The sequence below is a fragment of the Oryctolagus cuniculus genome, chromosome 21, assembly GCF_964237555.1.
Source record: "Oryctolagus cuniculus chromosome 21, mOryCun1.1, whole genome shotgun sequence".
Lineage (NCBI taxonomy): Eukaryota > Metazoa > Chordata > Mammalia > Lagomorpha > Leporidae > Oryctolagus > Oryctolagus cuniculus.
The window spans coordinates 21525605-21550341 of record NC_091452.1 but is presented as its reverse complement, the minus strand read 5'-3'; the positions used below and the strand labels follow the sequence as shown (position 1 = coordinate 21550341).

The 24737-nt window shown below is 49.4% G+C and overlaps 1 protein-coding gene across 8 annotated transcripts in view; it reads left to right on the top strand.

Annotated features, from left to right (window-relative positions):
- Window positions 1-24737, top strand: part of TTC28 (tetratricopeptide repeat domain 28) — a 689946-nt gene that overhangs the window by 572379 nt on the left and 92830 nt on the right. For all 8 annotated transcript variants that reach the window (XM_051826641.2, XM_008274620.4, XM_070065754.1 and 5 more), the window contains one exon: window positions 23042-24383. In XM_051826641.2, coding sequence (XP_051682601.2) covers window positions 23042-24383 — 1342 coding nt within the window. The remainder of the gene's footprint in view (window positions 1-23041; window positions 24384-24737) is intronic.

Below are 24737 nucleotides of genomic sequence, written 5' to 3'. Positions count from 1 at the left end.
AGCCATGATGGCCCAAGCACTGGGTTCTGGGCGCTTGACCTAAGCCTGATCCAGTGCTGGCTTGTTGCAGGCATTTGGAGACTGAATCAGCAGATGGAAGATTTCTCTGTCTTTGTCTCTCTCCACCTCCCTCTTTCTCTGTCACTTTGCCTTTCGAATAAATAAATCTAGAAAAAAAAATTAAGTATATGAGAAGATGTATGTAGGCTATCTGCAAATACTATTTTATGTACAGGACTTGGGTGTCTGTGGGGATACGGAGGCGCAGCTGTGTTCATAAGGCAGGAGCAGCAGGTTTGTTTGCCATCCTGACGGTGACCTTTGTGTTCAGAGTCACAGATGCTGGGAAGGGCCTGGCAGAGGGGTCACTGAGCGTCTTCTCTATCATTGGCTCTCCAGGCAGACTCCTTGTGAGTGTTGTAATTTAGGAAGAAATATATGAACTGATTTTTATCCTGTCTTCTCTGGTGACTGATGAAGCTATGTCCTGTAAGAAAGCGGAGAAATAAGCCAACAAACCCGATACCCAGAATCCGTGGGCCTGGTTATCGGGCCTCTGTAGGGGGACTGACAGTTGGAGGGAGCCCATCCACTGTGCAGCAAAAGGAACAACCCGATTTTCCAGAAGACAAAGTAGACTCTCAAGGCTGAATTTCAAAAGTACCCTTCAGAGAAAAACCTTGACTAGCCAGCTATCCTCCCACATACACATTCCCCCAGAAGGCTTTCAGGCCCAGTTTTTCCAAGGACATATTTACATGTAAAGCTGGATGCATATGTACAAAACAAAAAGGCCACCATCATTCTGATAGGTCACTCACAGTACTGACACTGTCAAGAAACACCATCATCCTGAGGAAGCTAAAACTAAGGGAGTCTCTGAACCGTCAACAAGGCCGCTTCTTTTTTTTTTTTTTTGACAGGCAGAGTTAGAGAGAGAGACAGAGAGAAAGGTCTTCCTTTTCCGTTGGTTCACCCCCCAAATGGCTGCTACGGCCAGCGCACTGCACTGATCCAAAGCCAGGAGCCAGGAGCTTCTTCCTGGTCTCCCATGCGGGTGCAGGGCCCAAGGACTTGGGCCATCCTCCACTGCCTTCCCGGGCCACAGCAGAGAGTTGGACTGGAAGAGGAGCAACTGGGACAGAATCTGGCGCCCCAACTGGGACTAGAACCCCGTGTGCCGGCGCGGCAGGTGGAGGATTAGCCTAGTGAGCCGCAGCGCCGGCCAACAAGGCAGCTTCTTGTTACTTTCTTCAAGTTGTAGGGGAAGCACAGGGATGCTCAGAAATGGTGATGAACCCTCTGCTTTGTCTCAGGAGCAGAGGGAGACGCTATGAATTCCTGCGGAAGGGGAGTGGTTTCCACACTCTTGTCATTCAGATGTGTGTTCATTCAGCTGAATTGAATTGCTGGCTGATGGGCAAAAAGAAAGGAATAGACTATCGGGTCAAAGATAACCAGCTTAAAGTTTGAGTTTTTCATATAGAATCTCTGATTTAGCATGTTTCCTTTAAAGATGTGGAGCTTGCTATACCTCAAAGTAAAAACAATTGGAAGGTTCAACAAAATAGTTAATACACTGGCAGCTCCCAAAAGTGCGTTAAGGAAACGCTAGTAGAGCTTCGTTTCTGTGAAACGCTTGCCCATTTAGTGTGATCCTCCTCGTGTGGCCCTGGCTCAGTAGTGCCCCATCTCCTGGAGCTTGTTAGACATTCAGAATCTCCTCGGCCCCACCTTAGCCTGGGAAATCAACCTCTGTACGTTAACAAGGTCCCCTGTGATTCTTGGGCGCATTATGTCCGGAGACACCTCGGTCTGCAAAGTGCTTTTACGCGCATCATCTGCGCTGCTAGTGCTGCATGGAGGTGGAAGGCAGCAACAGCCCCACCACAGGCAGGAGTGGCTTCCCCTGAGGGGAGGGCCCAAGGCCTAAGGCAGCTCCACACAGGTAACCCCATCCACTTCATCCTGCCCACACCTTGCGCTCACTTGCTCAGTTGCAGAAGTGCGGCTCAAGGGCTTAAGTCCCTAAAGACCACACCGCCAAGAAGCACCGGAGCCGGGGTAGTCCCCTGGCGTCGGAGCCCCTGCTCCTTGCACGTGTTGGACAACATGCTAGGGTAAAAGGGACGACAGTTTTGGATTCAGCTTTGGTTGCACTTTGGAATTACCTGGGGGAGCACTACAAAACACTGCTGCTGATCTTCAGAGATTCTGATTTAATTGGTCTAAGATCTGGGCCCAGCAAGGGGATTTTTAAAATCTCCCTTGGTGCACCCCGAGATTAAGAGCCTTTGGTTGCAGACCGGCCCTGTCGAAAAGGCCTCCATCAGGAAGAGCTCACCTGCCTCCGTTCGCTTGTGGCAAGGGCATTCTGTGAGGCTGCTAGCATTGGGAATGCCAGGGAAGTGGCATTGGTACCTAAAGCGTTTGATGCATTGTCACATGCACCAATCATGTCATGTCCAGCGAGAGAGGAATTGATCCCAGCTACCCAGCTCTGGCTCCATGTCTGACGACAGGCATCTTGTGACATCATTATCATGAGCACAGTTCTCTGCATAACGACTTTCTCTGCCATGTCATTACATAGCCTGACTCTCATCTTACTGAAAGTCTTATGGGTAGGCCTGCAGATGGGTCCCAGCCCACTGTTCTCTAGTTAAAAATAGACCAAGGTCTAATCCTGCTCCATCACTTGGTGACAGGAGTTGGATGTTATCTTTACATAGTATTAAGTTTAATCCTCACCTTTCCCTCTTTCTCAGGTGAGCAAACAGGTTCAGAGAAATTAAGCAATTTACAGTTCAACTAAAAGTAATTCCCAACAGCGCATGTTCTTTTGACTTTACCATGCCTTCTAGCCCTAGAGAGCAAAACCCCAGGAATCAAGTTGTTTCAACAAAGACTTACGGAGGCTCTGGTGTAGGGCAGACACTGGGCTGGGCCCCAGGGATCTCCCAGTGAGGAAGATGGGGTCGTGTTCTTCCGGGAGCTCAGTCTTGCAGGGCGGATAGCTAGGCAGGTGCAGTGCTTCCCAGTGGAAAGAAAGCACAAGCCATATATAAAATTTAAATTTCTCTAATGGCTTCATTTAGAAGGTTAAAAGAAGGGTGATGTTAATTTTTGTAATTCATGTTATTAATCATTCTATCAAAGGTAAACATGTCGTCAGTGTGAAAATGACATTTTTGATTTGTTTCTCATACTAAGTCTTTGAAATTCCGTGTCTATTTAAAACAATTTTTTAAAAAAAGATTTTTAAAAATTATTTGAAAGGCAGAGTGACAGAGAGAAAAAGAACTTCCACTCCCTACTTCTCTCCCCAAATGCTCCCAAAACCAGCGCTAGGCCAGGCTGCTACCGGGATCCAGGAACTCCATCACTGTCTCCCACTTTGGCGGCAGGAGCCCCAAGCACTTGTTCCACCCCGCTGCCTCCCAGACGCATCAGCAGAAAGTTGGACTGGACACATGGAGTCACTCTGATACGGGATGCAGTCGCCCCGGAGAGCAATGTAACCCATTGTACCGCAACGCCTGCCCCTCGGTCTATTCCCTGTTACAGCGTATATCGCGGTATATACTGGCCACATAGGACCAGTGCTACCACAGTGGACAGTCCATCTAAAGAAACCTTGAGCAAAACATATCTGTGTTGTTGAAGGAGTGAGGGATTAGGTAGGCTGGTGATTTCTTGCTACCATTTTTCTCTAAAAGCCTCTCATTGGAGTAAGGTGTAACACAGTATTGCCCAGGCTGTATCCCTGTCCTTGGTGAAAGCATGCATCATGTTCCTTAGAGACCCTCAGTTGTGAATGCTGTCATATCTCGAAGTTTTGACAGAATGGCTGAGATTCCTGTTCTTGATAGATAGCCATTCCTTGGCCCCGCTCCATGGCTTAGGAACCCACTGAGTGTTGCTGTCTGTAACAGGTATTTTTTTTTAAAGATTTATTTATTTATTTGAGAGGCAGAGAAAGAGAGAGACAGAGAGATAGAGAGAGAGGTTTTCCATCCACTCATTCACTCCTCAGATGGCTTCAGTGCCAGAGCTGGACTGATCCAAAGCCAAGAGCCAGGAGCTTCTTCCAGGTCTCCCACGTGGGTGCAGGGACCCAAGCACTTGGGCCATCTTCCACTGCTTTCCCTGGCACATTAGCAGGGAGCTGGATTGGAAGTGGAGAAGCCAGGACTTGAACCAGTGCCCCTATGGGATGCCAGCACCACAGGTAGAGGCTTAACCTACTTTGCCACAGCGCCAGCCCCTATAACAGGTATTTTTAATAGAACCTGGCTTTGCAATGATTATACTTCTCTCAAGCCTTTTAAGAATCAGTATAAATAATAAGGATTTCACTTTAACTATTTGGATCTTTTTAAAAAAAAATTGACAAGATTACAAAGGTGTTCTGTTGAGGCCCACTCCCAAGAAATAAAGGTACGTCTCTATTTCTGTGACTGGATAATTTGGATACTAGATCTCCTCTGGGAAGCTCATCCTCTGTATTAGCATATGAAAGGCTTGGAGAAGTCTCTGTCGGCTTTGCTTAATCCGTGTTTCATATTCACTTGACAAAGGAAGACACAGGAGTCTCAACTATTGGCCTCTCATGAGATGTAGCTGCTCTGTGGAGCGAGGGTTGGAACACAAGTTAGATGCTCACTCCTGTGGCTTTGCTGACCCCATATTTACAGGACGACTGCCTTTCCCGCCAGAAGAGTAAGGCACAGAACCCTTCCTTTTCCACCTACACTAACATAGTGGAGACTAGAGAGTGGTTCTCCAGACCAAGAGACCCTGAGAACCAACACTTTCTGTACAAGCTCTGTCTTTGTCCCTGCTTGGACTGGAGTCACGCTGTGTTGAAGTGACTGTTACGAAGAGCAGGACTGGAGGAGACATGCAGGGCACGGATTAACCTCAGCTACCATGAGGTGGTGGAGCTATTGCCCATCAGTGGGCTACAAAACTCTGGACAAAGTTCTCCATGATGAATCTACATCATAGCTACGTTTGTGATTCTGATCAATCCAAATGACATGTCCAAGGTCCAGCCCATAATTGGATTTAGCAATCAAGTGATTAAGTTACTTCATCATATGAAGAAAAGATTACTTTAGGGGCTGCGCTGTGGTATAGCAGATAAAGCTGTCGCCTGCAGTGCCGACATCCCATAGGGGGGGGGGGGGGGCGTTCGAGATCCAGCGCTCCACTTCCGATCCAGCTCTCTGCTATGGTCTAGGAAAGCAGTAAAAGACTGCCCAAGTCCTTGGGCCCCTGCACCCATGTGGAAGACCCAGAAGAAGCTCCTGGCTCCTGGCTTCAGATCGGTGCAGTTCCAACCATTGCAGCCATCTGGGGAGTGAACCATCAGATGGAAGACTTCTCTCTCTCCCTCTATGCTTCTGCCCCTCTGTGACTCTGACTTTCAAATAAATAAAATAAATCTTTAAAAAAAAAAGAAAAAGTTACTTTAAAAAATTTATTTGAAGGGCAGAGAGACAAAGATCTCTCACCTGCTTGTACACTCCCTAAATGCCTGCCATAGCCAGGAGCGGGAACTCAATCTGTGTCTCCCCCTGGGCTGGTCGGGACCCAAGTACTTGAGCCATTTCCTGCTGCCTAGGGAGGTCTGCATTAGCATGAGGCAGTAATTAGGGGTGGAGCCAGAACTCCAACCCAGGCCGCTCCAACATGGGATGAAAGTAGCCCAGGCGCTGTCGTGCCCACTGCACAAGCACCCACCCTGGCCCACTTGTTCTTTGGAGGGAGCGTGCGCATTCTTCACTGGCTTCCAGTGGCTCCATGTAGTTTAAGAACCGTTATCAAGGTAGGTATCAAAAATTGGGGAATCTCTCTTCCATGCAGAAATGGCTCAGTGCTGCAGTAAATCATTTCACTTTGACTTGGAAGCAGAGAGCTGAACTCAGTCTCTCTCCACCCCTCGCCACCCCTCGCCAGGACCAAAGCGTTCTCTCCTGTTTCCTGTGTTGTTTCTTGCCTCAGGGGTACAGTGTCTTTCAGTAGTGGAGAATACAGTGACTTTGCTGCTCGCTCATTTCCATTTCCCCAGATCCTCTAAGGATGGTGGATGGGTCTGCGCAGTCTCTGAGCCCCCAGTGTGGTGGGTTTTTTTTACCTAATTTATGCAGATGCCTCATGAGAGAAAACTCATCCTTTTGTCTCTTCCTCAGATTTTTGTAATGAGCTATGCAACATTTTTTTATTTAATAGATGAAGCATTTCTGAATTACTTATGAACATATTTTTATGCTGAATAAATTAATGATTTTTAAAAATCACGGTTAAGCCACTTGGCTTGTCTTATTAATGATTGGTGGTAATTCTTCTTTTCAAAAGGCCTTTAAAAACTATTGCGTATATGAAACATATCATGAAAGAAATATGAATTCTCTTGCTGCCAGCCCGCGTGGTATTGATCTGAACTGTTTTTGTGTTACCAAAGCTCAAGGTGTAAAAGCATTCTTTGTTTTTTTTCCACTTAGAAGGCCTTTGGCAGCATTGTGGTCATTACAGCGAGCACCTAGCCTGTGTGTGTGTGTGTGTGTGTGTGTGTGTGTGTGTATTGTTTTGGGGGCTTCCACACCTATGCCTATGATCCTGAGTTGTGATTGTGTCCCCCACTAGGTTGTGAACAGGAGCCTGGGGTTCATCATCTTTTATCCCCACTGCCCACTCCAGTACTACAGTAAATGTTTACTGATAAAAGCATTTTAGCGAATTATGTCCAAGCCAGCGGAGACTAATAAATCAAGGTATTTTTCACTCTGGAGGGCTCACAGAACGTGATCCTAAGGAGAAGAGATAGGAAACAGGTACATGCTAACAGTAACCAGCTGTCCGAGTTTAGGTAGGTTACTCACCTTCTTTGTACTTCAATTTCTCCATCTGGAAAATGAATGATTAATAACTGAGCCTCCCTCCAAGTAATCCTGTGAAGATGAGGGGAAGGGAGAGATGCGAGCGTGGTGGCCCCTGTGGGAAGAGCTGTGCAACACTCAGTCATCGTAACTGCTGCTGTTATTCCTCCAGGCTGTGCAGCGTGTTCCATCTATTTCCCGAGGAACACAGGGAGGGAGCTGGAGTGGCTGGTTCACGCCACTGGGACACAGAAGTGCCAAGCCCAGTCTAGAATCCATCTTTTCAGTTTTGGGAACCTACATTCTGTTGTCCTAAAAAGCGACCCCGCCCCTCCAGCCCCCAGCTCAGGAGTGTGGAGTGACAGCCTGGGGCACCTGGAAGACCCAAGGCTGAGCTCAGCGGGCAGTCTCCCGAGGGCTTGCAAGTCAGTCATCGGACAGAGCTAGTGGCTCCCAAGTTCCGCTGTATCCACCTCTGTCCTGCGCACAGCTCCCTGCTTCGTTGACTGCTCAGACGTCACTAAAAGCTGTTGAGTGTGCAAGTTAGGAACTTGAACTTCAGGACCTGACTTCCTCGGTTCAGATCCCAGTTTGTGGCTTTCTAGATGCATTACCTGGGGCAAGTTCGCGAACTTCTCTGATTCATCTGGAACGTCAAGATAATTTCAGCGCTTAGCTCACGCCCTCTTGTGAGGACTAAATTGACACATGTAAGATGCCTAGATATTGCTTGGCAAATAGCAAGGCCTCGATAATTTTAGTTATTAAAATGGCTATGATTATACACTAGGAATTCTGGGCACTGAGCTGGGTAGCACACATGTCATCATTCTGTCATGTAGCTGCAGATCTGAGGCCGGGATCTAGCTAGTGCCCAGGTGCTTAGAGAATAGAATTAAACCCCACTGGAACACAAACTACGCACTTTATTTATGGGTTAATATTGGGTCGAGATATAGCTTGCTTTATTTGAAGCTAAAACACACCCAAAAAAAAGCCCAGATAAATTAAAAATTGCGTTGCCGGGGGAGGCAACAGTGATTCTCAGAAGATGGGCAGATCTTTGAAAGTCGTTTACTAGGGCCAGTGCCGGGTGCAGCAGGGTAAGCTGCTACTCGTGATGCCAGCATCCCATATTTGAGCTCCTCTGATTCCATTCCAGCTTCTTGCTTATGAGCGTGGGGAGGCAGCAGAAGATGGCCAAGCACTGGGGCCCCGGCCACTGCTGTGGGAGACCTGGATGGGGCTCCTGGCTCCTGGCTTCAGCCTGGCCCACACTTGGCCGTTGTAGTCATTTGGGGAGTGAACTAGTAGCTGGAAGATCTTTGTCTGTGGTGTGTGTGTGTGTGTGTCTCTCTCTCTCTCTCTCTTCCTTTCTCCCCTTCTGTCTCCCTCCCTAGCCCTCTGTCTTTTTCCTTCTCTCTGTTGCTCTGCCTTTCAAATAAATAAGTAAATATTTTTTTAAAAAAGTGTATAAGAACTAAAAGAAAAATTTGCATCCTGAGTAGGAAGAAAGAGAAAACAAGCCATGATGTAGAAATGCAAAATCAGGGTGCCGGCGCTGTGGCGCAAAGTTAACGCCCTGGCCTGAAGCATCAGCATCCATATGGGTGCCGGTTCTAGTCCCAGCTGCTCCACTTTCCGATCCAGCTCTCTGCTATGGCCTGGGAAAGCAGTAGAGGATGACCCAAGTCCTTGGGTCCCTGTACCCATGTGGGAGACCTGTAGGAAGCTCCTGACTCCTGGCTTTGGATCGGCGCAGCTCTGGCCATTGTGGCCATCTGGGGAGTGAACCATCGGATGGAAGACCCCTCTCTCTGCCTCTACCTCTCTCTGTAACTCTGTCTTTCAAATAAATAAAATCAATCTTAAGAAAAAAAAAGAAATGCAAAATCATCAGGAGAAAGGTTAATATAGGAGAAGGGATAAGATGAGAGACACCAGATGACAGAGGAGGGATTCGAAGGTGCCCAACGACACAAAGCCTGCACGAAAGGGAGAACTGAGCCGAGCTGTTGGGAGGACACTGGGTCCGTGAAGTGGGTGCTCCATGAGAATCTGGAGAAAAGAACAGGGGGTGAAAAGGACGGGAGGTGTTGGAGGTGGGCCTGAGGGTCTCCTTCTTCTCATCTCGTGCCCACGTCCGGGCAGCTGATGCTCATAAGGGGACTTCACTACCAAGAGGTTTGGCTGGCTCGCTGTCCCCCTCGCCTGCCCTGCTTTGGGCACTTGGCCAACTCCAGGAAAGGTCCCTCTTCCCACATCCTTCACCCTGTCTGTCGGTGTAATCAGCTCGGTTCTGCCCCAGCACTTCCTAAGAATAACTCGGTTATTTTTATATGGGAAGAACCCTACCAGAGGGGTTACTGAACTTGCGCAGTTTTTATTCTTCAGCCCAGAGCTATGGAGGGCAGCGGAATGCCCAGAATTACCAAGAAACTTGAGGAACGATCGTCTACATCTTCTAAACCCGTACTGAAAGAGCTAAGTCTAAACAAAGACCTCCTGACAGAGAGCTGTCAGCAAGATCCTCTAACTATTGTCTTCTTTTGAGAAGCAGGTCTTGTTTTAATTATATTTTAAGTCAGCGCATATAATATCATTTCAATAACATAAACAATCCACAACAACAAAACAACCCCAAAGCTCCCAGGAACAGATCATCAAGAATTGCTCTAAAGCGTTGCAGCGATCACCTTGGATGGTCGCTAGGAGAGGTGGGGGAGGGGTAAGGGGGCTTTTTCCTGCATTGTTCATATTGTCTATATTGAATATATAACAGGAATCTTTTGGTTACAAGAAAGAGAAAATCTGTTCACAGTGTCTTAAACAACTGGGGGCTTATTTTCTCACAAAGCAACAAGTGTACAGCACCTGACATTGGATCAAAAGTGTAAGGATAACAGGATCTATGTCTCTGCAATTCTCTTAGCCTTCCTCGCGTCCTAGTCCCTTGCACCTCATGCTCACAGGATAGCTGCTGAAGCTCATTCGCGACTCATTCAAATCGGAAGGGAATTGCTTCTGTATCCCTTTATCAGAAAAAAATCGCAGACGGCATCTATTCTTGTCTCATTGAGTGCAGTAGTGTCACTTGCCCAACCCTAGTTGCAAAAGAGGCTGAAGTGAACATTTAGCTTTCCAACTCCATTGGCAGAGCTGCAGGCAAGAAAGAAGGAAGAAAGCTGGAAATGAGTGTTGAGTGGACCACAACCATTTTTAAGAAGATTTGTTTATTTGAAAGGCAGAGAGAGAGAGAGAGAGAGAGAGAGAGGTTGTCCGTCTGCTGGATCATTCCCAACATGACTACAATGGCCAGGGCTGGGCCAGGCTGAAGCCAGGAGCCAGGAACTCCATCCAGGTCTCCCACATGAGTGCAGGGGTCCAAGGACTTGAGCCATCCTCTGCTGCTTTCCCAGGCACATTAACAGGGAGCTGGATCAGAAGTGGAGCAGCTGGGACTTGAACCATTGCCCATATAGTATGCCAGTGCTGCAGGCTGGGGATTTAACCCACTGTGCCACAGCATCAGCCCCCCGTTTGTTACTTTTATAATTGAAAATTCAAAAATTATTATGTTCAATGTAGAATCTGTTATACAATCTCAGTAATGTTAAGATAGGCAAACAAAAGGACTCAAAGAAAGCCAGGGAGGCGTGCCAGTTACCTGCTGTGGGCCATGGGACTAACGGGATTCTGCATTAGCTTTGCCCAAGAGCGGCTGTGTGAGAGCAGAGGGAGAAAGGCTGTGTGGGTCCTTTATCTGTATGGACTTGGAAGAAGCATCTGGCTGGAGACATAGTGTAGATGGGTGGGTTTCACAGGACAGACAGGCAAAAAGGGACTCGCCCCTTCCTGATGTATCCGCAGGCTCGAGGTGGGTCCTGAATCAACCAATGCGTTTGGTTGCCCAAGCTCAGGTGATTTCTCCACCTTTCTTTTATGCTGTGAGTCCACCACTTGAATGGAGCTTCCGATTTAAAGTGGATTGCAAAGCTTCCTGGGAAAACATGTTTCATCTGCACCTCTGTGATGTGGATAAGTGAGCCGGCCTCGGGAGCCTTCAGATTCCAGAGTAAATGGCCCTCAGCTAACAGAGAAGGCAGCAAAACTGGACGCAGCAAACGGCTCCCGACCTCAGCTCCACGTTGCTCTTTTCCATGTTTTTGAAATCGCCCTAACCAGAAGCCCATGTACTAATAGAAAAATGAGCAGAGTATGTGAATCACTTGTTTTGATAACATTCTGCTTAATCTCGCTGGAGCACTTCACACGATCACAGAGTCGGAATTCACAATCCAGCATGAATTTTGAAAACGGGGCTTTGCAGACCGAGTGCCGAGTGCCGGGGGAAGGCAGATTTCCTCCTTTGCTCTCCAGCTTTGCTAGCAAACCCATCTGTCTCTGCAATCGAATTTGCAAAGTGAGATCATTCTGGAGGGCTGTTCTTTTGGCCAGCGCTTCCGCAGCTCCTCCCCGTTCCTGCCCACTTCCTGGGCTCCCTGTTGCTCAGGGCACACCCCGCCATCATCCTGTCCTCTCTGAGCTAAAGGGGTCTTGCCCCCCGGGGATGGGCCTTGCACAGCTGAATTCCGCGATGTGACCCAGAGAAAGGGGCTGAGCCCGGAGCCGGGGGCTGCGTTCAGGTCCCCGCTCTGTGAGTGCGCCACCCTGTGAGCTCCGTGATGTGGTCACAACAGAGCCGCCATCCTGCTTTGTCCTAAAGTGACACAGCGAAGGCCCATGGCATCTGAAGACTCCAATGCCATAAGATGTTAGGTTTCATTCAGTTCAACAACGCAGCATACATTTCTGGAGACGTTGGGCTCCAGGTTATTTGAGGTATACTCGGTGGGCATCCCCAGTAGGCAGTGGGCTCTGAGAGACAGAGCTTAGGAGAGACCGCTGAGCTGGGATTGTGTATCTGCGAGTCATATAGTTGTGTTACTATCATGGTATCGAATGAGATCACGGCGGGAGATTTTCTGTATTAGTAGTTATATATATATGGCTATTACTGTTTGTATTCTTTAGGGAAGGCTCCCCTCCCCCTCCCTTATTTTTATTTATTTATTTATTTGGACAGGCAGAGTAGACAGAGAGAGAGACAGAAAGAAAGGTCTTCCTTTTTCCGTTGGTTCACCCGCCAAATGGCCACTGTGGCCGGCGTGCTGCACCGATCCGAAGGCAGGAGCCAGGTGCTTCTCCTGGTCTCCCATGGGGTGCAGGGCCCAAGGACTTGGGCCATCCTCCACTGCCCTCCCGGGCCACAGCAGAGAGCTGGCCTGGAAGAGGAGCAACTGGTTCAGAATCTGGCGTCCCAACCGGGACTAGAACCCGGTGTGCCGGTGCCGCAGGCAGAGGATTAGCCTATTGAGCCGCGGTGCCGGCTCCCCTCCCTTATTAATAACCCAACAAAATTGGGAGGGAGCCCACATCCAGATGCCTTTGAACTTACCTTCTTCAGGAATCACACGCACGGAGGGGAACCTGCCGGAGAGGATCAGTCAGTAAGCCAGATTTAAAAATTAAGATTTCCAGTTTCTCAGTCTTTTGCTTAAATTATTGGATACCAGCCAAAAGACTTCCCAATTAATTAGCTTTGATGATTTATTTTAGCAGCTCCAAGTGGATGGTGGTGCAGAATTAAAGTTGCTTTTCCAGATTATTAATTAGCTGTTCCCGAGTACACAGCCACCTCCCGGCATCAGTGTTTGGCGATACAGTGCTGTTGGGGTTCGGTGCAGTGGCTCTTCACCCTGCAGGGCGTTTCCACCTGTGGGCTGCCTAGTGTCACCGGCCACGTAGCCTGCCAGTGTGGCTCCCAGATATCTGGACAGCCCAAAATGCTCTGCTGTATTTCCAGGTGCCCACAGGCCAACCTCCCCTCCAACAGGAACACTGACACACTTAAGCAAATGTGTTCCATTCTCTCATCCCAGGAAGAGCTTGGCTGCAGTGTTCTGAGCCCCTGTGTGTGTTCTCTCCTTAGGTGAGATGATCCGGATCAAGTTCTCTTTGGTACTTATTGATTGATTGATTGATTTGAGAGGCAGGGTTACAGAGAGAGGGAGAGATCTTCCATCTGCTGGTTCACTCCCTAAATGCTGCAACAGCTGGAGCTGGGCCAATCCAAAGCCAGGAGCCAGGAGCTTCTTTCAGGTCTCCCATGCAGGTGCAGGGGCCCAGGCACTTGGGCCATCTTCCACTGCTTTCCCAGGCCACAGCAGAGAGCTGGAATGGAAGAGGAACAGCTGGGACATGAACCAGTACCCACATCGGATGCTGGTGCTATAGGTGGAGGCTTAGCCTATTGTGCCACAGTGCCAGCCCTGAGTGGCAGATTTTTTTATCGTGTTATTGAACACTTTGTTAATTGAAGCTATTTGGAATAATACTAGTACTCTAGAAGTGGAACATGACACCATGGCGTGAACTGTGTCATGTGATCTCTGTGTTAACCTTCAGAGATGGACGACCACCTGAGTCCAGGAGAAGTAGTCGGTTTCCTAAGACCATGTGATGGGAGAGCAGAGGAGCCAGGGATGGGGACCTTCCAGTTCCGGTCAAGTGTCTTTCCCCTGTAATGCACTACTAGCAAACCGAGTAACTGGCTCTTCTGAGTGATTAAAGCTGGCGGAACAGGACCCGTGGAACAAATTGCAGAGTTTAGGCTGCAAGGTTGAGAAGTGGCCAGTTAAGGGGAGAGCAGAGTCCCAAGGAAAGTCAGCCGAGTGTACAATGGATGTAAAAATGATTTTTGGTTGCTTGCTTGTTAATAATGTGTTTCATCCCATGAAGGATTGTGTTTCACTTACAATATCAGATGATGACGTAATAGACGTGGAAAAGCAAGACTTGAGAAGTACAAAGAAAAATCTGTACAAATAAAAGCTAGACCAGGAAAAGAGCCCAAACATGCAGGCTGTTAGGACTACAACTGAGTCTCATGTTTGGTTCAGTGCTTCCCGGTGGCTGAAGCAAAAAGAGAAACAGACAATTCTCATTACCCAGAAGAGGTAAGCAGAGTATTCTTCAGGGAAAGTAAGAAATTTCTCAAGACAGATTTTATATAGAGGGTTCTGGTGATAAAACAGATAGCACCCATAACATTTTTACAGCAAAGATTATAACAGATTTCAGTGTGCCTTTTCTAATAGCAACCTTTAATCAAAAACAAATCAGCTAACCAGAGGGCAGAATAACAACCCACAATTCGCTGAAGCCTATTTTGTGTGGCTCCAAGGCAATTTGGTTCAAGTTTACAGATTTTAGTGGTCTCCCCAGATCTAGCGCTGGAGTTTAGCATGTCCAGAGGCGTGAATGGCTCAAAAACTCCTCAGGAAACTTCTGGCAACAGACAGAAGAGCCTGAAACCTTGCACTTCAGCTCTTAAAGGCTTTCTCTGGGAAGAAACACATCACTTCCACTCAGTTCATTGGCAAAGCAAGTCACTAAACCACACCCAGCTAACTTCTCACGGGTAGGCACATGAGCTGCCTGCGTGGGGAAGAGAACCACACAGTAGGACACGTTAGTAGTCAACCACAGGGACGGAGAGAGGCAGTCCAAGCCGAGCGAGTGGGAGGAGGAAGTCACTCACAGGCGGAAAAGGCCAGTGGGATCCAGGGGACGGGTGGTTGGCACAGCTTCAGGAACCCCAGGCAGGGGTGGCCTGGCCAGAGCCCAGATGGAAGCGCCCACAAGTGCTGCTTTAATTGGTCATCCCTTTGCAGGCTTCAGGGACCCTGAGAGGGTGCCGCAGGGACGCGGGACAGGTCCAGCTTCCAGGGGCCCCGCCCACAGGAGAAGCAGAAGCAGCTATCTCCACAATGCAGTGATTCTACCCATGCCTTGAAACAAAAGAAATATTTGTTTCCTATTAAAAGGGACTCCCTGGAACACTCCCTGCATTGTTAACTTAGGCGGCTGCCTCCTACCTCTTATTGTGATCCACAATGAAAACCAAGCACCCTGTGCCTTCTCCCAACAGTGACCAATGGCAGGGCTTGGCCAGGCAAGCCCGGCATATTTTTCACTCTGCTCTGGGCTTCCCACCAAGTTCTCTCCCGGTGGCACGGCCAGAGCCCGTAGGAACGACCGTGCCTAGCACTTCTACCTCATCATCCATCACAGAACACCTCTCTCCAGCACCTCCTTTTTAATAGGCTTAATTATTGCTTCCCCTACTTCATGGCACAATTAATCTTCCCACTGCCTCAGATTTACAGCCGCACAGGCCCAGGGAAGTTCTGAGCTATTCACCTGCAGACTTGGTCTTGATCCAAGGGAGTAGGAAGTGGGGCCTGTGTGAAGGCAGTGGAATATTTGTGGGCTCCAGGCGGACTTCCTGTCACTGCTCATGCAGGCCGGCCCTGCGGGTGTCTGAGGAGAGGACCAGAGGAGCTGACTCCGCTCCCCTCAGCCTCAGGGGGACCCTGAGAGGTGGCGTCGAGCAGGGAGGACCTCTCCATGTATTTCTCTGTCGACTGCACTTTTATCTTCCCAGGTTTGGCCAAAATGATGGCATGTGCTTGGAGGGTTGGAGGGGTGCATGTGCAGGGATTCAGCAGGCTGCTCAGAGACGAGACAAACAGGAAGAGCGGAGGAATCTGGCGCCGTGGTGCCTCCGAAAGGGAAATGTCCCTGAGCGCTCGGTGCCGCCGAGAGCATCCCCGTGGTCGGCACGAAGTCGGCAGCAGGCTGGTGGCTTCTGTCGTCCTTTGGAGGTGCCGCAGAGCCCAGTGGGGTTGGCACGAGAATCAGACAGATGTAACTATATTCAACAATGGCAGAATGGGAACGCAGTGGCCCAGAGTTCTCCAGAGGTGAGGCCCCCGCTAATGGTTCCCTCTGCTTCCTCGGGTTGCACTCCTGGTCTCTGCTGTCCAGGTGCAGGTGTAGCCAGGCCGCACTCGCATGCAGGTGCCCTCAGCCTGGTTTGCCACAGCAGTACTTTAATGCTACCAGGGAAGACACAGAGGCACGTCCACCCCTCACTGGGGGCGGGTCCAGCCCAGGACAGCAGGGGAAAGAGCCTGAGGCCCTGAAGCCAGACAGACCTGGATTGCAGCAGCAGCTCTGCCCTCCGACTCCCAGCATTGTTCTAAGAATTCATGAAGTCACGGAGTAGAGATCCAGGCACTCAGAGCTTCTCAAGAAAACCTTACCTGTAGGGGAGGTGCTTGTCGCTAAAGTCACATGGTATGTAAGTGAGAATTATCTGCCACTTCAGCGAGGGTGTACCTTTGCCGGCCTCCAGCGCCAGAGATCACGGAGCTGTCTGCAGGTCCGTAGTCACCTGCAGGTAAGTGAGGTCACCCAGTTTGCTTCTCACACGGAGCACTTGCTCTCATGGCCTTGATTCCAGCCATCTCTTCATTAATCGGGTCTGTCCCCTCATCCCTACGCAAAGCTTTGAGATCTCTTAAGTACGATGTGGGAGTAAGAGGGAGAGGATCCAGGGGACTTAAAGGCATCAGGAAAAGGGGCCCTCTGGAGAATCTTGGGCTGCTTCTCCCGGTGAGGAGCAGGCTGGAGAGGAGCAGCCGAGACACGCAGCACGGGCTCTGGGCTGCAGGAGGTCCCAGCTGTTTCTGCCCTCCTCTCCCTCCCTGCCTGTTTGATAGGCAAAACTATCCCCCCACCCGTCAAGACCATTTGGAATGAAAAGTGAAGCTCAATATTGTGATGATAAAGGAGCCACAGCAGTAGGACAAAGTGCTTGGTTGTTTTCAGTGTGCACACATCCTCTCTCTCTCACGTCTACAAAGTCAACCAGAAAAGGATGCACCAGCTGCTGCGGCCACTGAGGCTGCTAGCCAGCCCAGCTCTTTGTCTGTGGAGGTCCCAGAGACAGAGAAACAGACTTAACCCTGCACATCTGGACTCAGCCACAAGGAAGAGCAAGAGAGTGCCGCGTCTCTGCATATCTTCATTATGTAACTCCCATTATGGCCATTTTCACAGGTAGAAGGAATAGTACCATGAGCCCCACATATGCATAACCTAATTATCTGCATTTTGTAAATCTTATTTCATCTGCTTTCATGAGCACACAGACATGCACACATGTATCATGTATACACACACATGCGCACACACAAACTTCTCCTCCACTGAAGTTTTTTAAATTTAATATTTATTCATTTATTTGAGAGAGAGACAGACACAATGAGCTGCCATCCACTGGCTGCCTCCCCATGGCTGCCATGGCCAAGATGGGGCCAGACTGAAGCCAGGAGCTGAGAATTCAGTCCAGGTCCCCCGTGTGAGTAGCAAGGACTCAACACCTGAGCTTTACCTGCTGCCTCCCAAGGTCTGCACTGGCGGAAGCCAGAATCAGGAGCCAGACCCAGAGATGGAACTCAGGCACTCCAGTAAAGGATGGGAGATTCTTCACTGTGGGAGAAACACCTGCCCGGGGAGTGTTTTGGAAGCAGATCGGAGACACCATGTCGTTTTCTCTGTAAAAGTTCCCGTAGGTGTTTCTAACTGATGAGAACTTTATGAAGCACAGTTACTGTCCCATGTCACCCTTAGCAAAACTAACAGCCATTCCTTCATGTCCCCTGCTTGTCTTGAAAGCAGATGGGCTGGCACAGATGGGGCACACGGCTCCGAGAGAGCTCGCCTCGGCCCTGACGCTGCCGCGCTTGCTCTCACGAGGCCTTTCTCACGTCGTTTATAAAGTGAGCCTGGGGAAGGCCTTTTCCTAGTGTCGCATCCCGTGGTTCCTGCGGTGGTACAGCTCAGACGGAGCAGAACTCAATCTGTTTGAAAGCAGAGGGAAAGAATGGGTCAGTTCTTAAAGCCCCATGTCGTGCGTGCACTATTACTAATCCTGATAGTCATGTTTCAATAAAGGAGAAGAATGCTCTTTGTTTGTGGAGGTACACTGACGCTCAGCGGACAGGCCGAATTCGTGCTAAAATGCTAAACATTCTAGTTCCAGTATACCTTTTTTTTTTTTTTGGCTTGGTGAGTCCTGTGCACACCTCCCCTGGTTTTTACTGGTAATGCTTAGTAATAAAAGCAGGCATCTGGCCTCGTAGTTAAGACGCCTCTTGGGACAGCCAAATCCCATATTGCAGTGCCTGTTTCAAGTCCTGGATCCTCTCCCTTCTACCCAGCATCCTGCTAATGCACACCCTGGGGGGCAGCAGGCTCAAGTAGTGGAATTCCCACCACCCAGGCGGGAAACCTGATTGAGTTCCCAGCTCCTGGCTTCAGTGGGGCCCAGCCCTGGCTTTTGCAGGCACTGGGGAGTAAACCAGTGGATGGAAACGCTCATTCTCTCTCTCTCTCTCTCTCTCTCTCTCTCTCTCTCTCTGCCTTTCAAATACATAAGTAAATTTTAAAAGAGCAAAATGTTTTGAGCACTTACATGTCCCAGGCACTTGGGCTTGCTTCTCCTGGGCCTCACACCCACCCTTTGAAGCCGGTATTATTACTCCCATGCCAGTGACCCTTGGTGGAGGCCTACCGTGGCAGCGTATAAATTCACAACCACGGGGCCTCTCTCCGCACGCCCTTGTGAACGCTCGGCTTGTGAGGATCTTCTGGCCCACTAATCTTCATTTAATTCCCCTCCCCGCGGCCTGTTGTCACCTGGCGAGCTCCCGCTGACAGGCCCTCTGGAAACCTTCCTCTGAGTGACGGCCCTGGGAAATCAAGCTGTGGTCTCGAAAGGGAAGGAGGATCTGCAGATTATCTCCTCAGCACGCGCAGTCACTCCGCTGGCAGCTCCCAGGGCCGCCTTTATGTTGCCTCAACAAAGAGAAGGGCTGCCAAGAGCATGCATTGCTGCCTTCCGAATTCACCAGGCTGGCAGTGGCTGGGACGGGGAGACGCAGGGCGGGCGAAAACATGCCCCGCCCAGCCAGGCCCAGCCAGGCCCAGCTCCTCCAGCCTCCCATGTGTGTGCAAGTCTTTGTTTTTTGAGCCTCTCCCGCGCTTCTTTGTAGGCCCCTGGAAACGGAAACTGAGACAGAAGGAAGAAGGGGGAGAGTTCCCCGAGAAGCTGGCTGGAGATCAGATCATTTTGCCATAAACAGCAGGGAGCTTCTTCCACAAATCATTGAGCCCAGGGTAGCCATGACCATCGCAACTGCTCCCTAGTAACTAGTCCAGGCTCTAAAGGCCACGAGAGTAAAAGACAGAATTCTCTCTCTCTGCCTCTCTCCCGCAACACTGGGCATTCCAAGTTACATAGTTTACAATACATGTTGATGTATACTATTAATGTCTCTCAGACTATTTCCTAGAGATGGTTATAGCTCTATTAGTAAGAAAACAAAATGTGTGAAAATAATTTCAATTTAAGAAAGAAAAGGAAGATTCAGAGACATTGGCTGGGCAGTTTTTTTTTTTTTTTTTTTTTTTTTTAAGATTTACTTATTTGGCAGTCAGAGTTACAGAGAGAGAAACAGAGAGAGAGAGAGAGATATTCTACCCGCTGGTTCACTCCCCAATTGGCCGCAATGGCCAGAGCTGTGCTGATCTGAAGCCAGGAGCCAGGAGCTTCGTCTGGGTCTCCTACGCTGGGCCATCTTTCACTGCTTTCCCAGGCCATAGCTGAGAGCTGGATTGGAAGTGGAGCAGCTGGGTCTCAAACCGGTGCCCATATGGGATGCAGGCGCTTCAGGCAGGGCTATGACATAGCGCCGGCTCCTGGGCAGAGTTTTTAAAAGCATTTATTTCTGAGAGAGAGAGAGAGAATTGCCATCCACTGGTTTATTCCCCAAATGCCCTCGATGGCTAGAGCTGGGCTGGGGCTAAAACCAGGAACAGGAAACTCAATCCAGGTCTCCCATGTGGGTGGCAGAGACAAAGTTCCTTGGGCCATCACTCTACCTCCCAGGATCTGCATTAGCAGGGGGTGGAGTGAGGGGCCAGAGCTGGGTGATGAACCCAGGACTCCTCTGTGGGATGCAGGCGTCCTAACCGTGTCCTGCCCCTGCAGCGAGCGGCCACCTCTCGGTAGGTATTTTGACTCCCATTCTAGAAATGCAGAAACCTGAGAGCAAGGAAGTAAATGACTCATTTCTTCTAAGAACACCTGGCAATTGGAAATCTTGCGTTTGGGGTGGTGAGGGAGGTGATGGGCCCTTCCCAGTCATCAGGCCATCAGTGTGGACCTGGGAATCATGTTTATTGGAAAAGCAAAAAAGTGTCATGGTAAGAAAAATTCACCTGAAAAAAAAATCGGCCTGTTTTCCCTTTAGATAAAAGCAGTTTAGGAACGCATGTTAAATTCAGGTCCTTAGTTCTGGCATGTTTGTCACTGATGATTTTTCATCATTACCAAGGTTCTGGGTGATGCTAAGGTATTGGCCCTTTCTGGGGGGTTTCTGACCTTGAGACAAATTCTGAGAAACTGATCCTGCCAGCTGGGGTGCTGGTAACTTCTCCAGTCCAGGGAGTTACCAGACCCAGGCCCCAGAAATTTTACTTCTCTTACGGGAGCATTGTTCAAAAATACTTTTCTTCTTTTCTAAACCAAGGGTTATGTGTCCATGACAGCGAGAGCAATTAAAATACAGATAAGCAAAAAGAAAAACCTGGTAGTCCCACCACAGGATTCCTACTGTTAGCATTGAATAAATGTGCTGAATGTCTGTACAGTAGTGGATGTGTCTGCGTACACATATCCCATACAGTTCTCCTTCCCATGTGCTGTCTCCTGACCACACCGATCCCCCTAATAATTAGAATGTAAATTTCTTCCTGTGTCAATATGTAAGCTGCTACTTCACCTTTTTAATGTCACTATGTGATTCCAGCACACGTAGGTACCATGTTTTTTAAATTATGAACTATTTTATTCATTAAAAAAAAAAAAACAGAAATATCACCATAGTTTATTTAACCTCTGCCACCTCAAGAACTCTTTTTTTCCTGGGAGCATGGAATATTTTCATATTAAAATTTCACTTCACAGCTTACTAGTTGTTTCGTTTGAACCTCATTTGGACCCTCTAAGGCTAGCCTTCCAATTATCATTTTCCTCATTTTATAGATGAACTAAATAAAACACAGAAGCACAGGTGGCCACGTGGCCTATCCGACACCTAAGACCAGACACCAGCAGTGAGATGACAGGGTCCCAGGGCGGGGGCAGATCCAGCAGCAGGAGGTGGCTCCCAGGCCCACCCCACACTTGCCTCCAGCGCTGACTGTGTGATCTCTGGGGGCAAGGACTTCTGTCTTTGTTCTCTGTCTGCTCCTGCTGCCCACCCCAGGCCTCGTACACATCAGTGCCTGGTTAGTGTTTGCTGGGTAAGTGAATGAATGAAGGAGTGGATGAAGGGTGGTATGGAGTTCAGCAAATTGTGGAGGCTGGGTTTGGAGAGCTTTCTTTCACAATGCCGTATTTTTTTTTTTTTTTTTTTTTTTTTGACAGGCAGAGTGGACAGTGAGAGAGAGAGACAGAGAGAAAGGTCTTCCTTTGCCGTTGGTTCACCCTCAATGGCCGCCGTGGCCGGCGTGCTGCAGCCGGTGCACCGCGCTGATCCGATGGCAGGAGCCAGGAGCCAGGTGCTTCTCCTGGTCTCCCATGGGGTGCAGGGCCCAAGCACTTGGGCCATCCTCCACTGCACTCCCGGGGCACAGCAGAGAGCTGGCCTGGAAGAGGGGCAACCGGGACAGAATCCAGCTCCCCGACCGGGACTAGAACCCGGTGTGTCGGCGCCACTAGGCGGAGGATTAGCCTAGTGAGCCGCGGCGCCGGCCACAATGCTGTATTTTCTGTTCAGGCGTGCAGTAAGACTCATCTTGGTGTTTGTGGGCTTTTTTTGTGTTTGTTTTGTCCTTCTGCTGGTTTTCGTCACGGCTGCAAAGCTCACATGCATGGAGAAGTGTACTCTAAACCAAGGTCAGGGAGCAACCTGCTTGCACCCTGCATCCTCCCCCCTTCCCGATGCTGCAAGGAACCAGGCCCACCTATAAGCTACCTCCTACCTAAGCACTATCACGCCCCTGGCTTGCAAGCCTGACATTTCTCATGTTGATCTGCTGATAAAAACAACAGCATAGCTAAGGAGCCGTTGCTTAGTGTCCAAGGGTTGTTTGGAGCACTGTTATTATTGACTGTAAAAGGAATAGAGTTACAAGAAGTTTGGGAACGAAAATCACTCAAATCCCATCCCGTAACTAGGCAACTGTTTTTATTTTTCATTCCCTCCTCAAGGTCTTGTCCACATGCACACATTGATTTTTCTGGCTTGTGCAGCACTGTTAGTGCCTTTTCTGGTTAGCATGATTTTAAGAACACCTTCTCCATTCTTCCTGCATAGTCTTCATAATTATCCTTTTAATGACTGCGACATCCTCTACTGAGTTGATGAGCCAAAAGGTACTGCCAGGGCCCCCAGCGCAGCCTGTGCGATGTTTCTGATTTTTCCATGAATCCGGAACGCTGGGGCAGAGACTGCTGTGTGTGCAGCCTTTCTGTTTCTTTGTGGTACTTCTTCCCCTCCAGGAGGGTCTCAGGGTCGGAGCAGGACCCCGCCTGCAGCCCTTGTTGTGCTTCCAAAGCTTGTCCTAGTTTATGCCCCTAACAATCGGGATCTTTCTCAATTCCTGGGCAACCTCAGCAGTATGGGGAGGGGTTAAATTTTTTGTTTGCTAATTTAGAAGAAGTAAAATGCTACTTTGGGGTGGCTTTATTTTGCATTTCTTTGATTATTAAAGGGAATTAGCATTTCCCCCTGTGGTTATTCTTTGTATTTCTTTGGATGTGAGTTGTCTACTAACTCGCTGCTTTTCCTATTTTAGCAAATTGGGGTCTTAATTTTTTTTAAAGCCAAGCAAGTGAAATCTTTACACACAATAGCTACTGAACCTTTTCATATGCTCCATATATTTTCCAGTGTTGTGCTTGCATTTTAATTTTAGATACTTATTTGTAGGACAAAAAATCTTATTTTTGTAATCAAATCTGTCAATGTTTTTTCTGTCGCTTCGAAGCCTAGAAAGCTATCCTCCCTCTGGAGAGCTGATAAATATTTAATTCTACCTTCTGTTATTTTAAATTCTTTAATTATTCTGGAATATATTTTATTATAAACGAAGTTGCAACTTCTGCCTTTTCTCCTCGAAAGTGCCAATCAGTTAGTTATCCGGAACTTTTTCTGATCTTGCCTTCTCCCGTTCAGGCATCATACACCAGATGAAGGGCGACTATGACACGGCGCTGAAGCTCCACAAGACCCACCTGTGCATCGCCCAGGAGCTGAGCGACTACGCCGCCCAGGGCCGTGCCTACGGGAACATGGGCAATGCCTACAACGCGCTGGGCATGTACGACCAGGCGGTCAAGTACCACCGGCAGGAGCTGCAGATCTCCATGGAGGTGAACGACCGCGCCTCGCAGGCCTCCACGCACGGGAACCTGGCTGTGGCCTACCAGGCCCTAGGCGCCCACGACCGGGCCCTGCAGCACTATCAGAACCACCTGAACATCGCCCGGGAGCTGCGAGACATCCAGAGCGAGGCCCGGGCCCTCAGCAACCTGGGCAACTTCCACTGCTCGCGGGGGGAGTACGGCCAGGCCGCCCCCTACTACGAGCAGTATCTGCGGCTCGCTCCCGACCTTCAAGACATGGAAGGAGAAGGGAAGGTCTGCCACAACCTTGGCTATGCCCATTACTGCCTTGGGAATTACCAGGAGGCCGTGAAATACTACGAGCAGGACCTGGCGCTGGCCAAGGACCTTCACGACAAATTGAGCCAAGCGAAAGCCTATTGCAACCTGGGCCTGGCATTTAAGGCTCTGCTGAATTTCAGCAAAGCTGAAGAGTGTCAGAAGTACCTACTGTCTCTAGCCCAGTCCCTGAATAATTCCCAGGCTAAATTTCGAGCCCTGGGGAACCTGGGCGATATATTTATCTGTAAAAAGGATATAAATGGTGCAATAAAGTTCTACGAGCAGCAGCTGGGCTTAGCTCACCACGTAAAGGACAGGAGGCTGGAGGCCAGTGCGTACGCGGCCCTGGGCACTGCTTACCGGATGATCCAGAAGCACGACAAGGCCTTGGGTTACCACACCCAGGAACTGGAGGTGTATCAGGAGCTGAGTGACTTGCCGGGGGAGTGCAGAGCTCACGGGCACCTGGCCGCTGTCTACATGGCCCTCGGGAAGTACACCATGGCATTCAAGTGTTATGAGGAGCAGCTGGAGCTAGGGCAGAAGCTGAAAGATCCGAGTTTAGAAGCCCAGGTCTATGGTAACATGGGCATCACAAAGATGAACATGAACGTGATGGAAGAAGCCATCGGCTACTTCGAGCAGCAGCTGGCCATGCTGCAGCAGCTGAGCGGAAATGAATCTGTGCTCGACAGGGGCCGGGCCTACGGCAACCTGGGGGATTGCTATGAGGCCCTGGGTGACTACGAGGAAGCTATCAAGTACTATGAGCAGTATCTGTCTGTGGCCCAGAGTCTCAATCGGATGCAGGACCAAGCCAAGGCCTACCGGGGCCTAGGAAACGGACATAGGTAAGATGACAGAGGGCAAATGTGCAAAAAAGAGCAGTTGTGAAAGTATTGGCCACTTCACGCCTGCACGGCGATTTATTAACCACAGGCATTTTGGTGCCTGCCCCATTTGATTCCCCCTGCTGTTCGGTGAATTCCCAGGGGCAGCTGGGGGTCAAACCCGCGACTCTTCCGAGTCCAAATCTAATGCCTTTGTGGTCTGCATCATAGTAAGCAGAGTGGGAGCCAGTGAGGGCGGGAGAGGTGGAGGAACGGGCTCAGCTGACCTTTCTGGAGTCCCTGCCATGCGTGTGAACGAGTTCATGGCTACGACACTTGCCCCCACTAATTACTTGGATCCCGTTGTGTCACTTT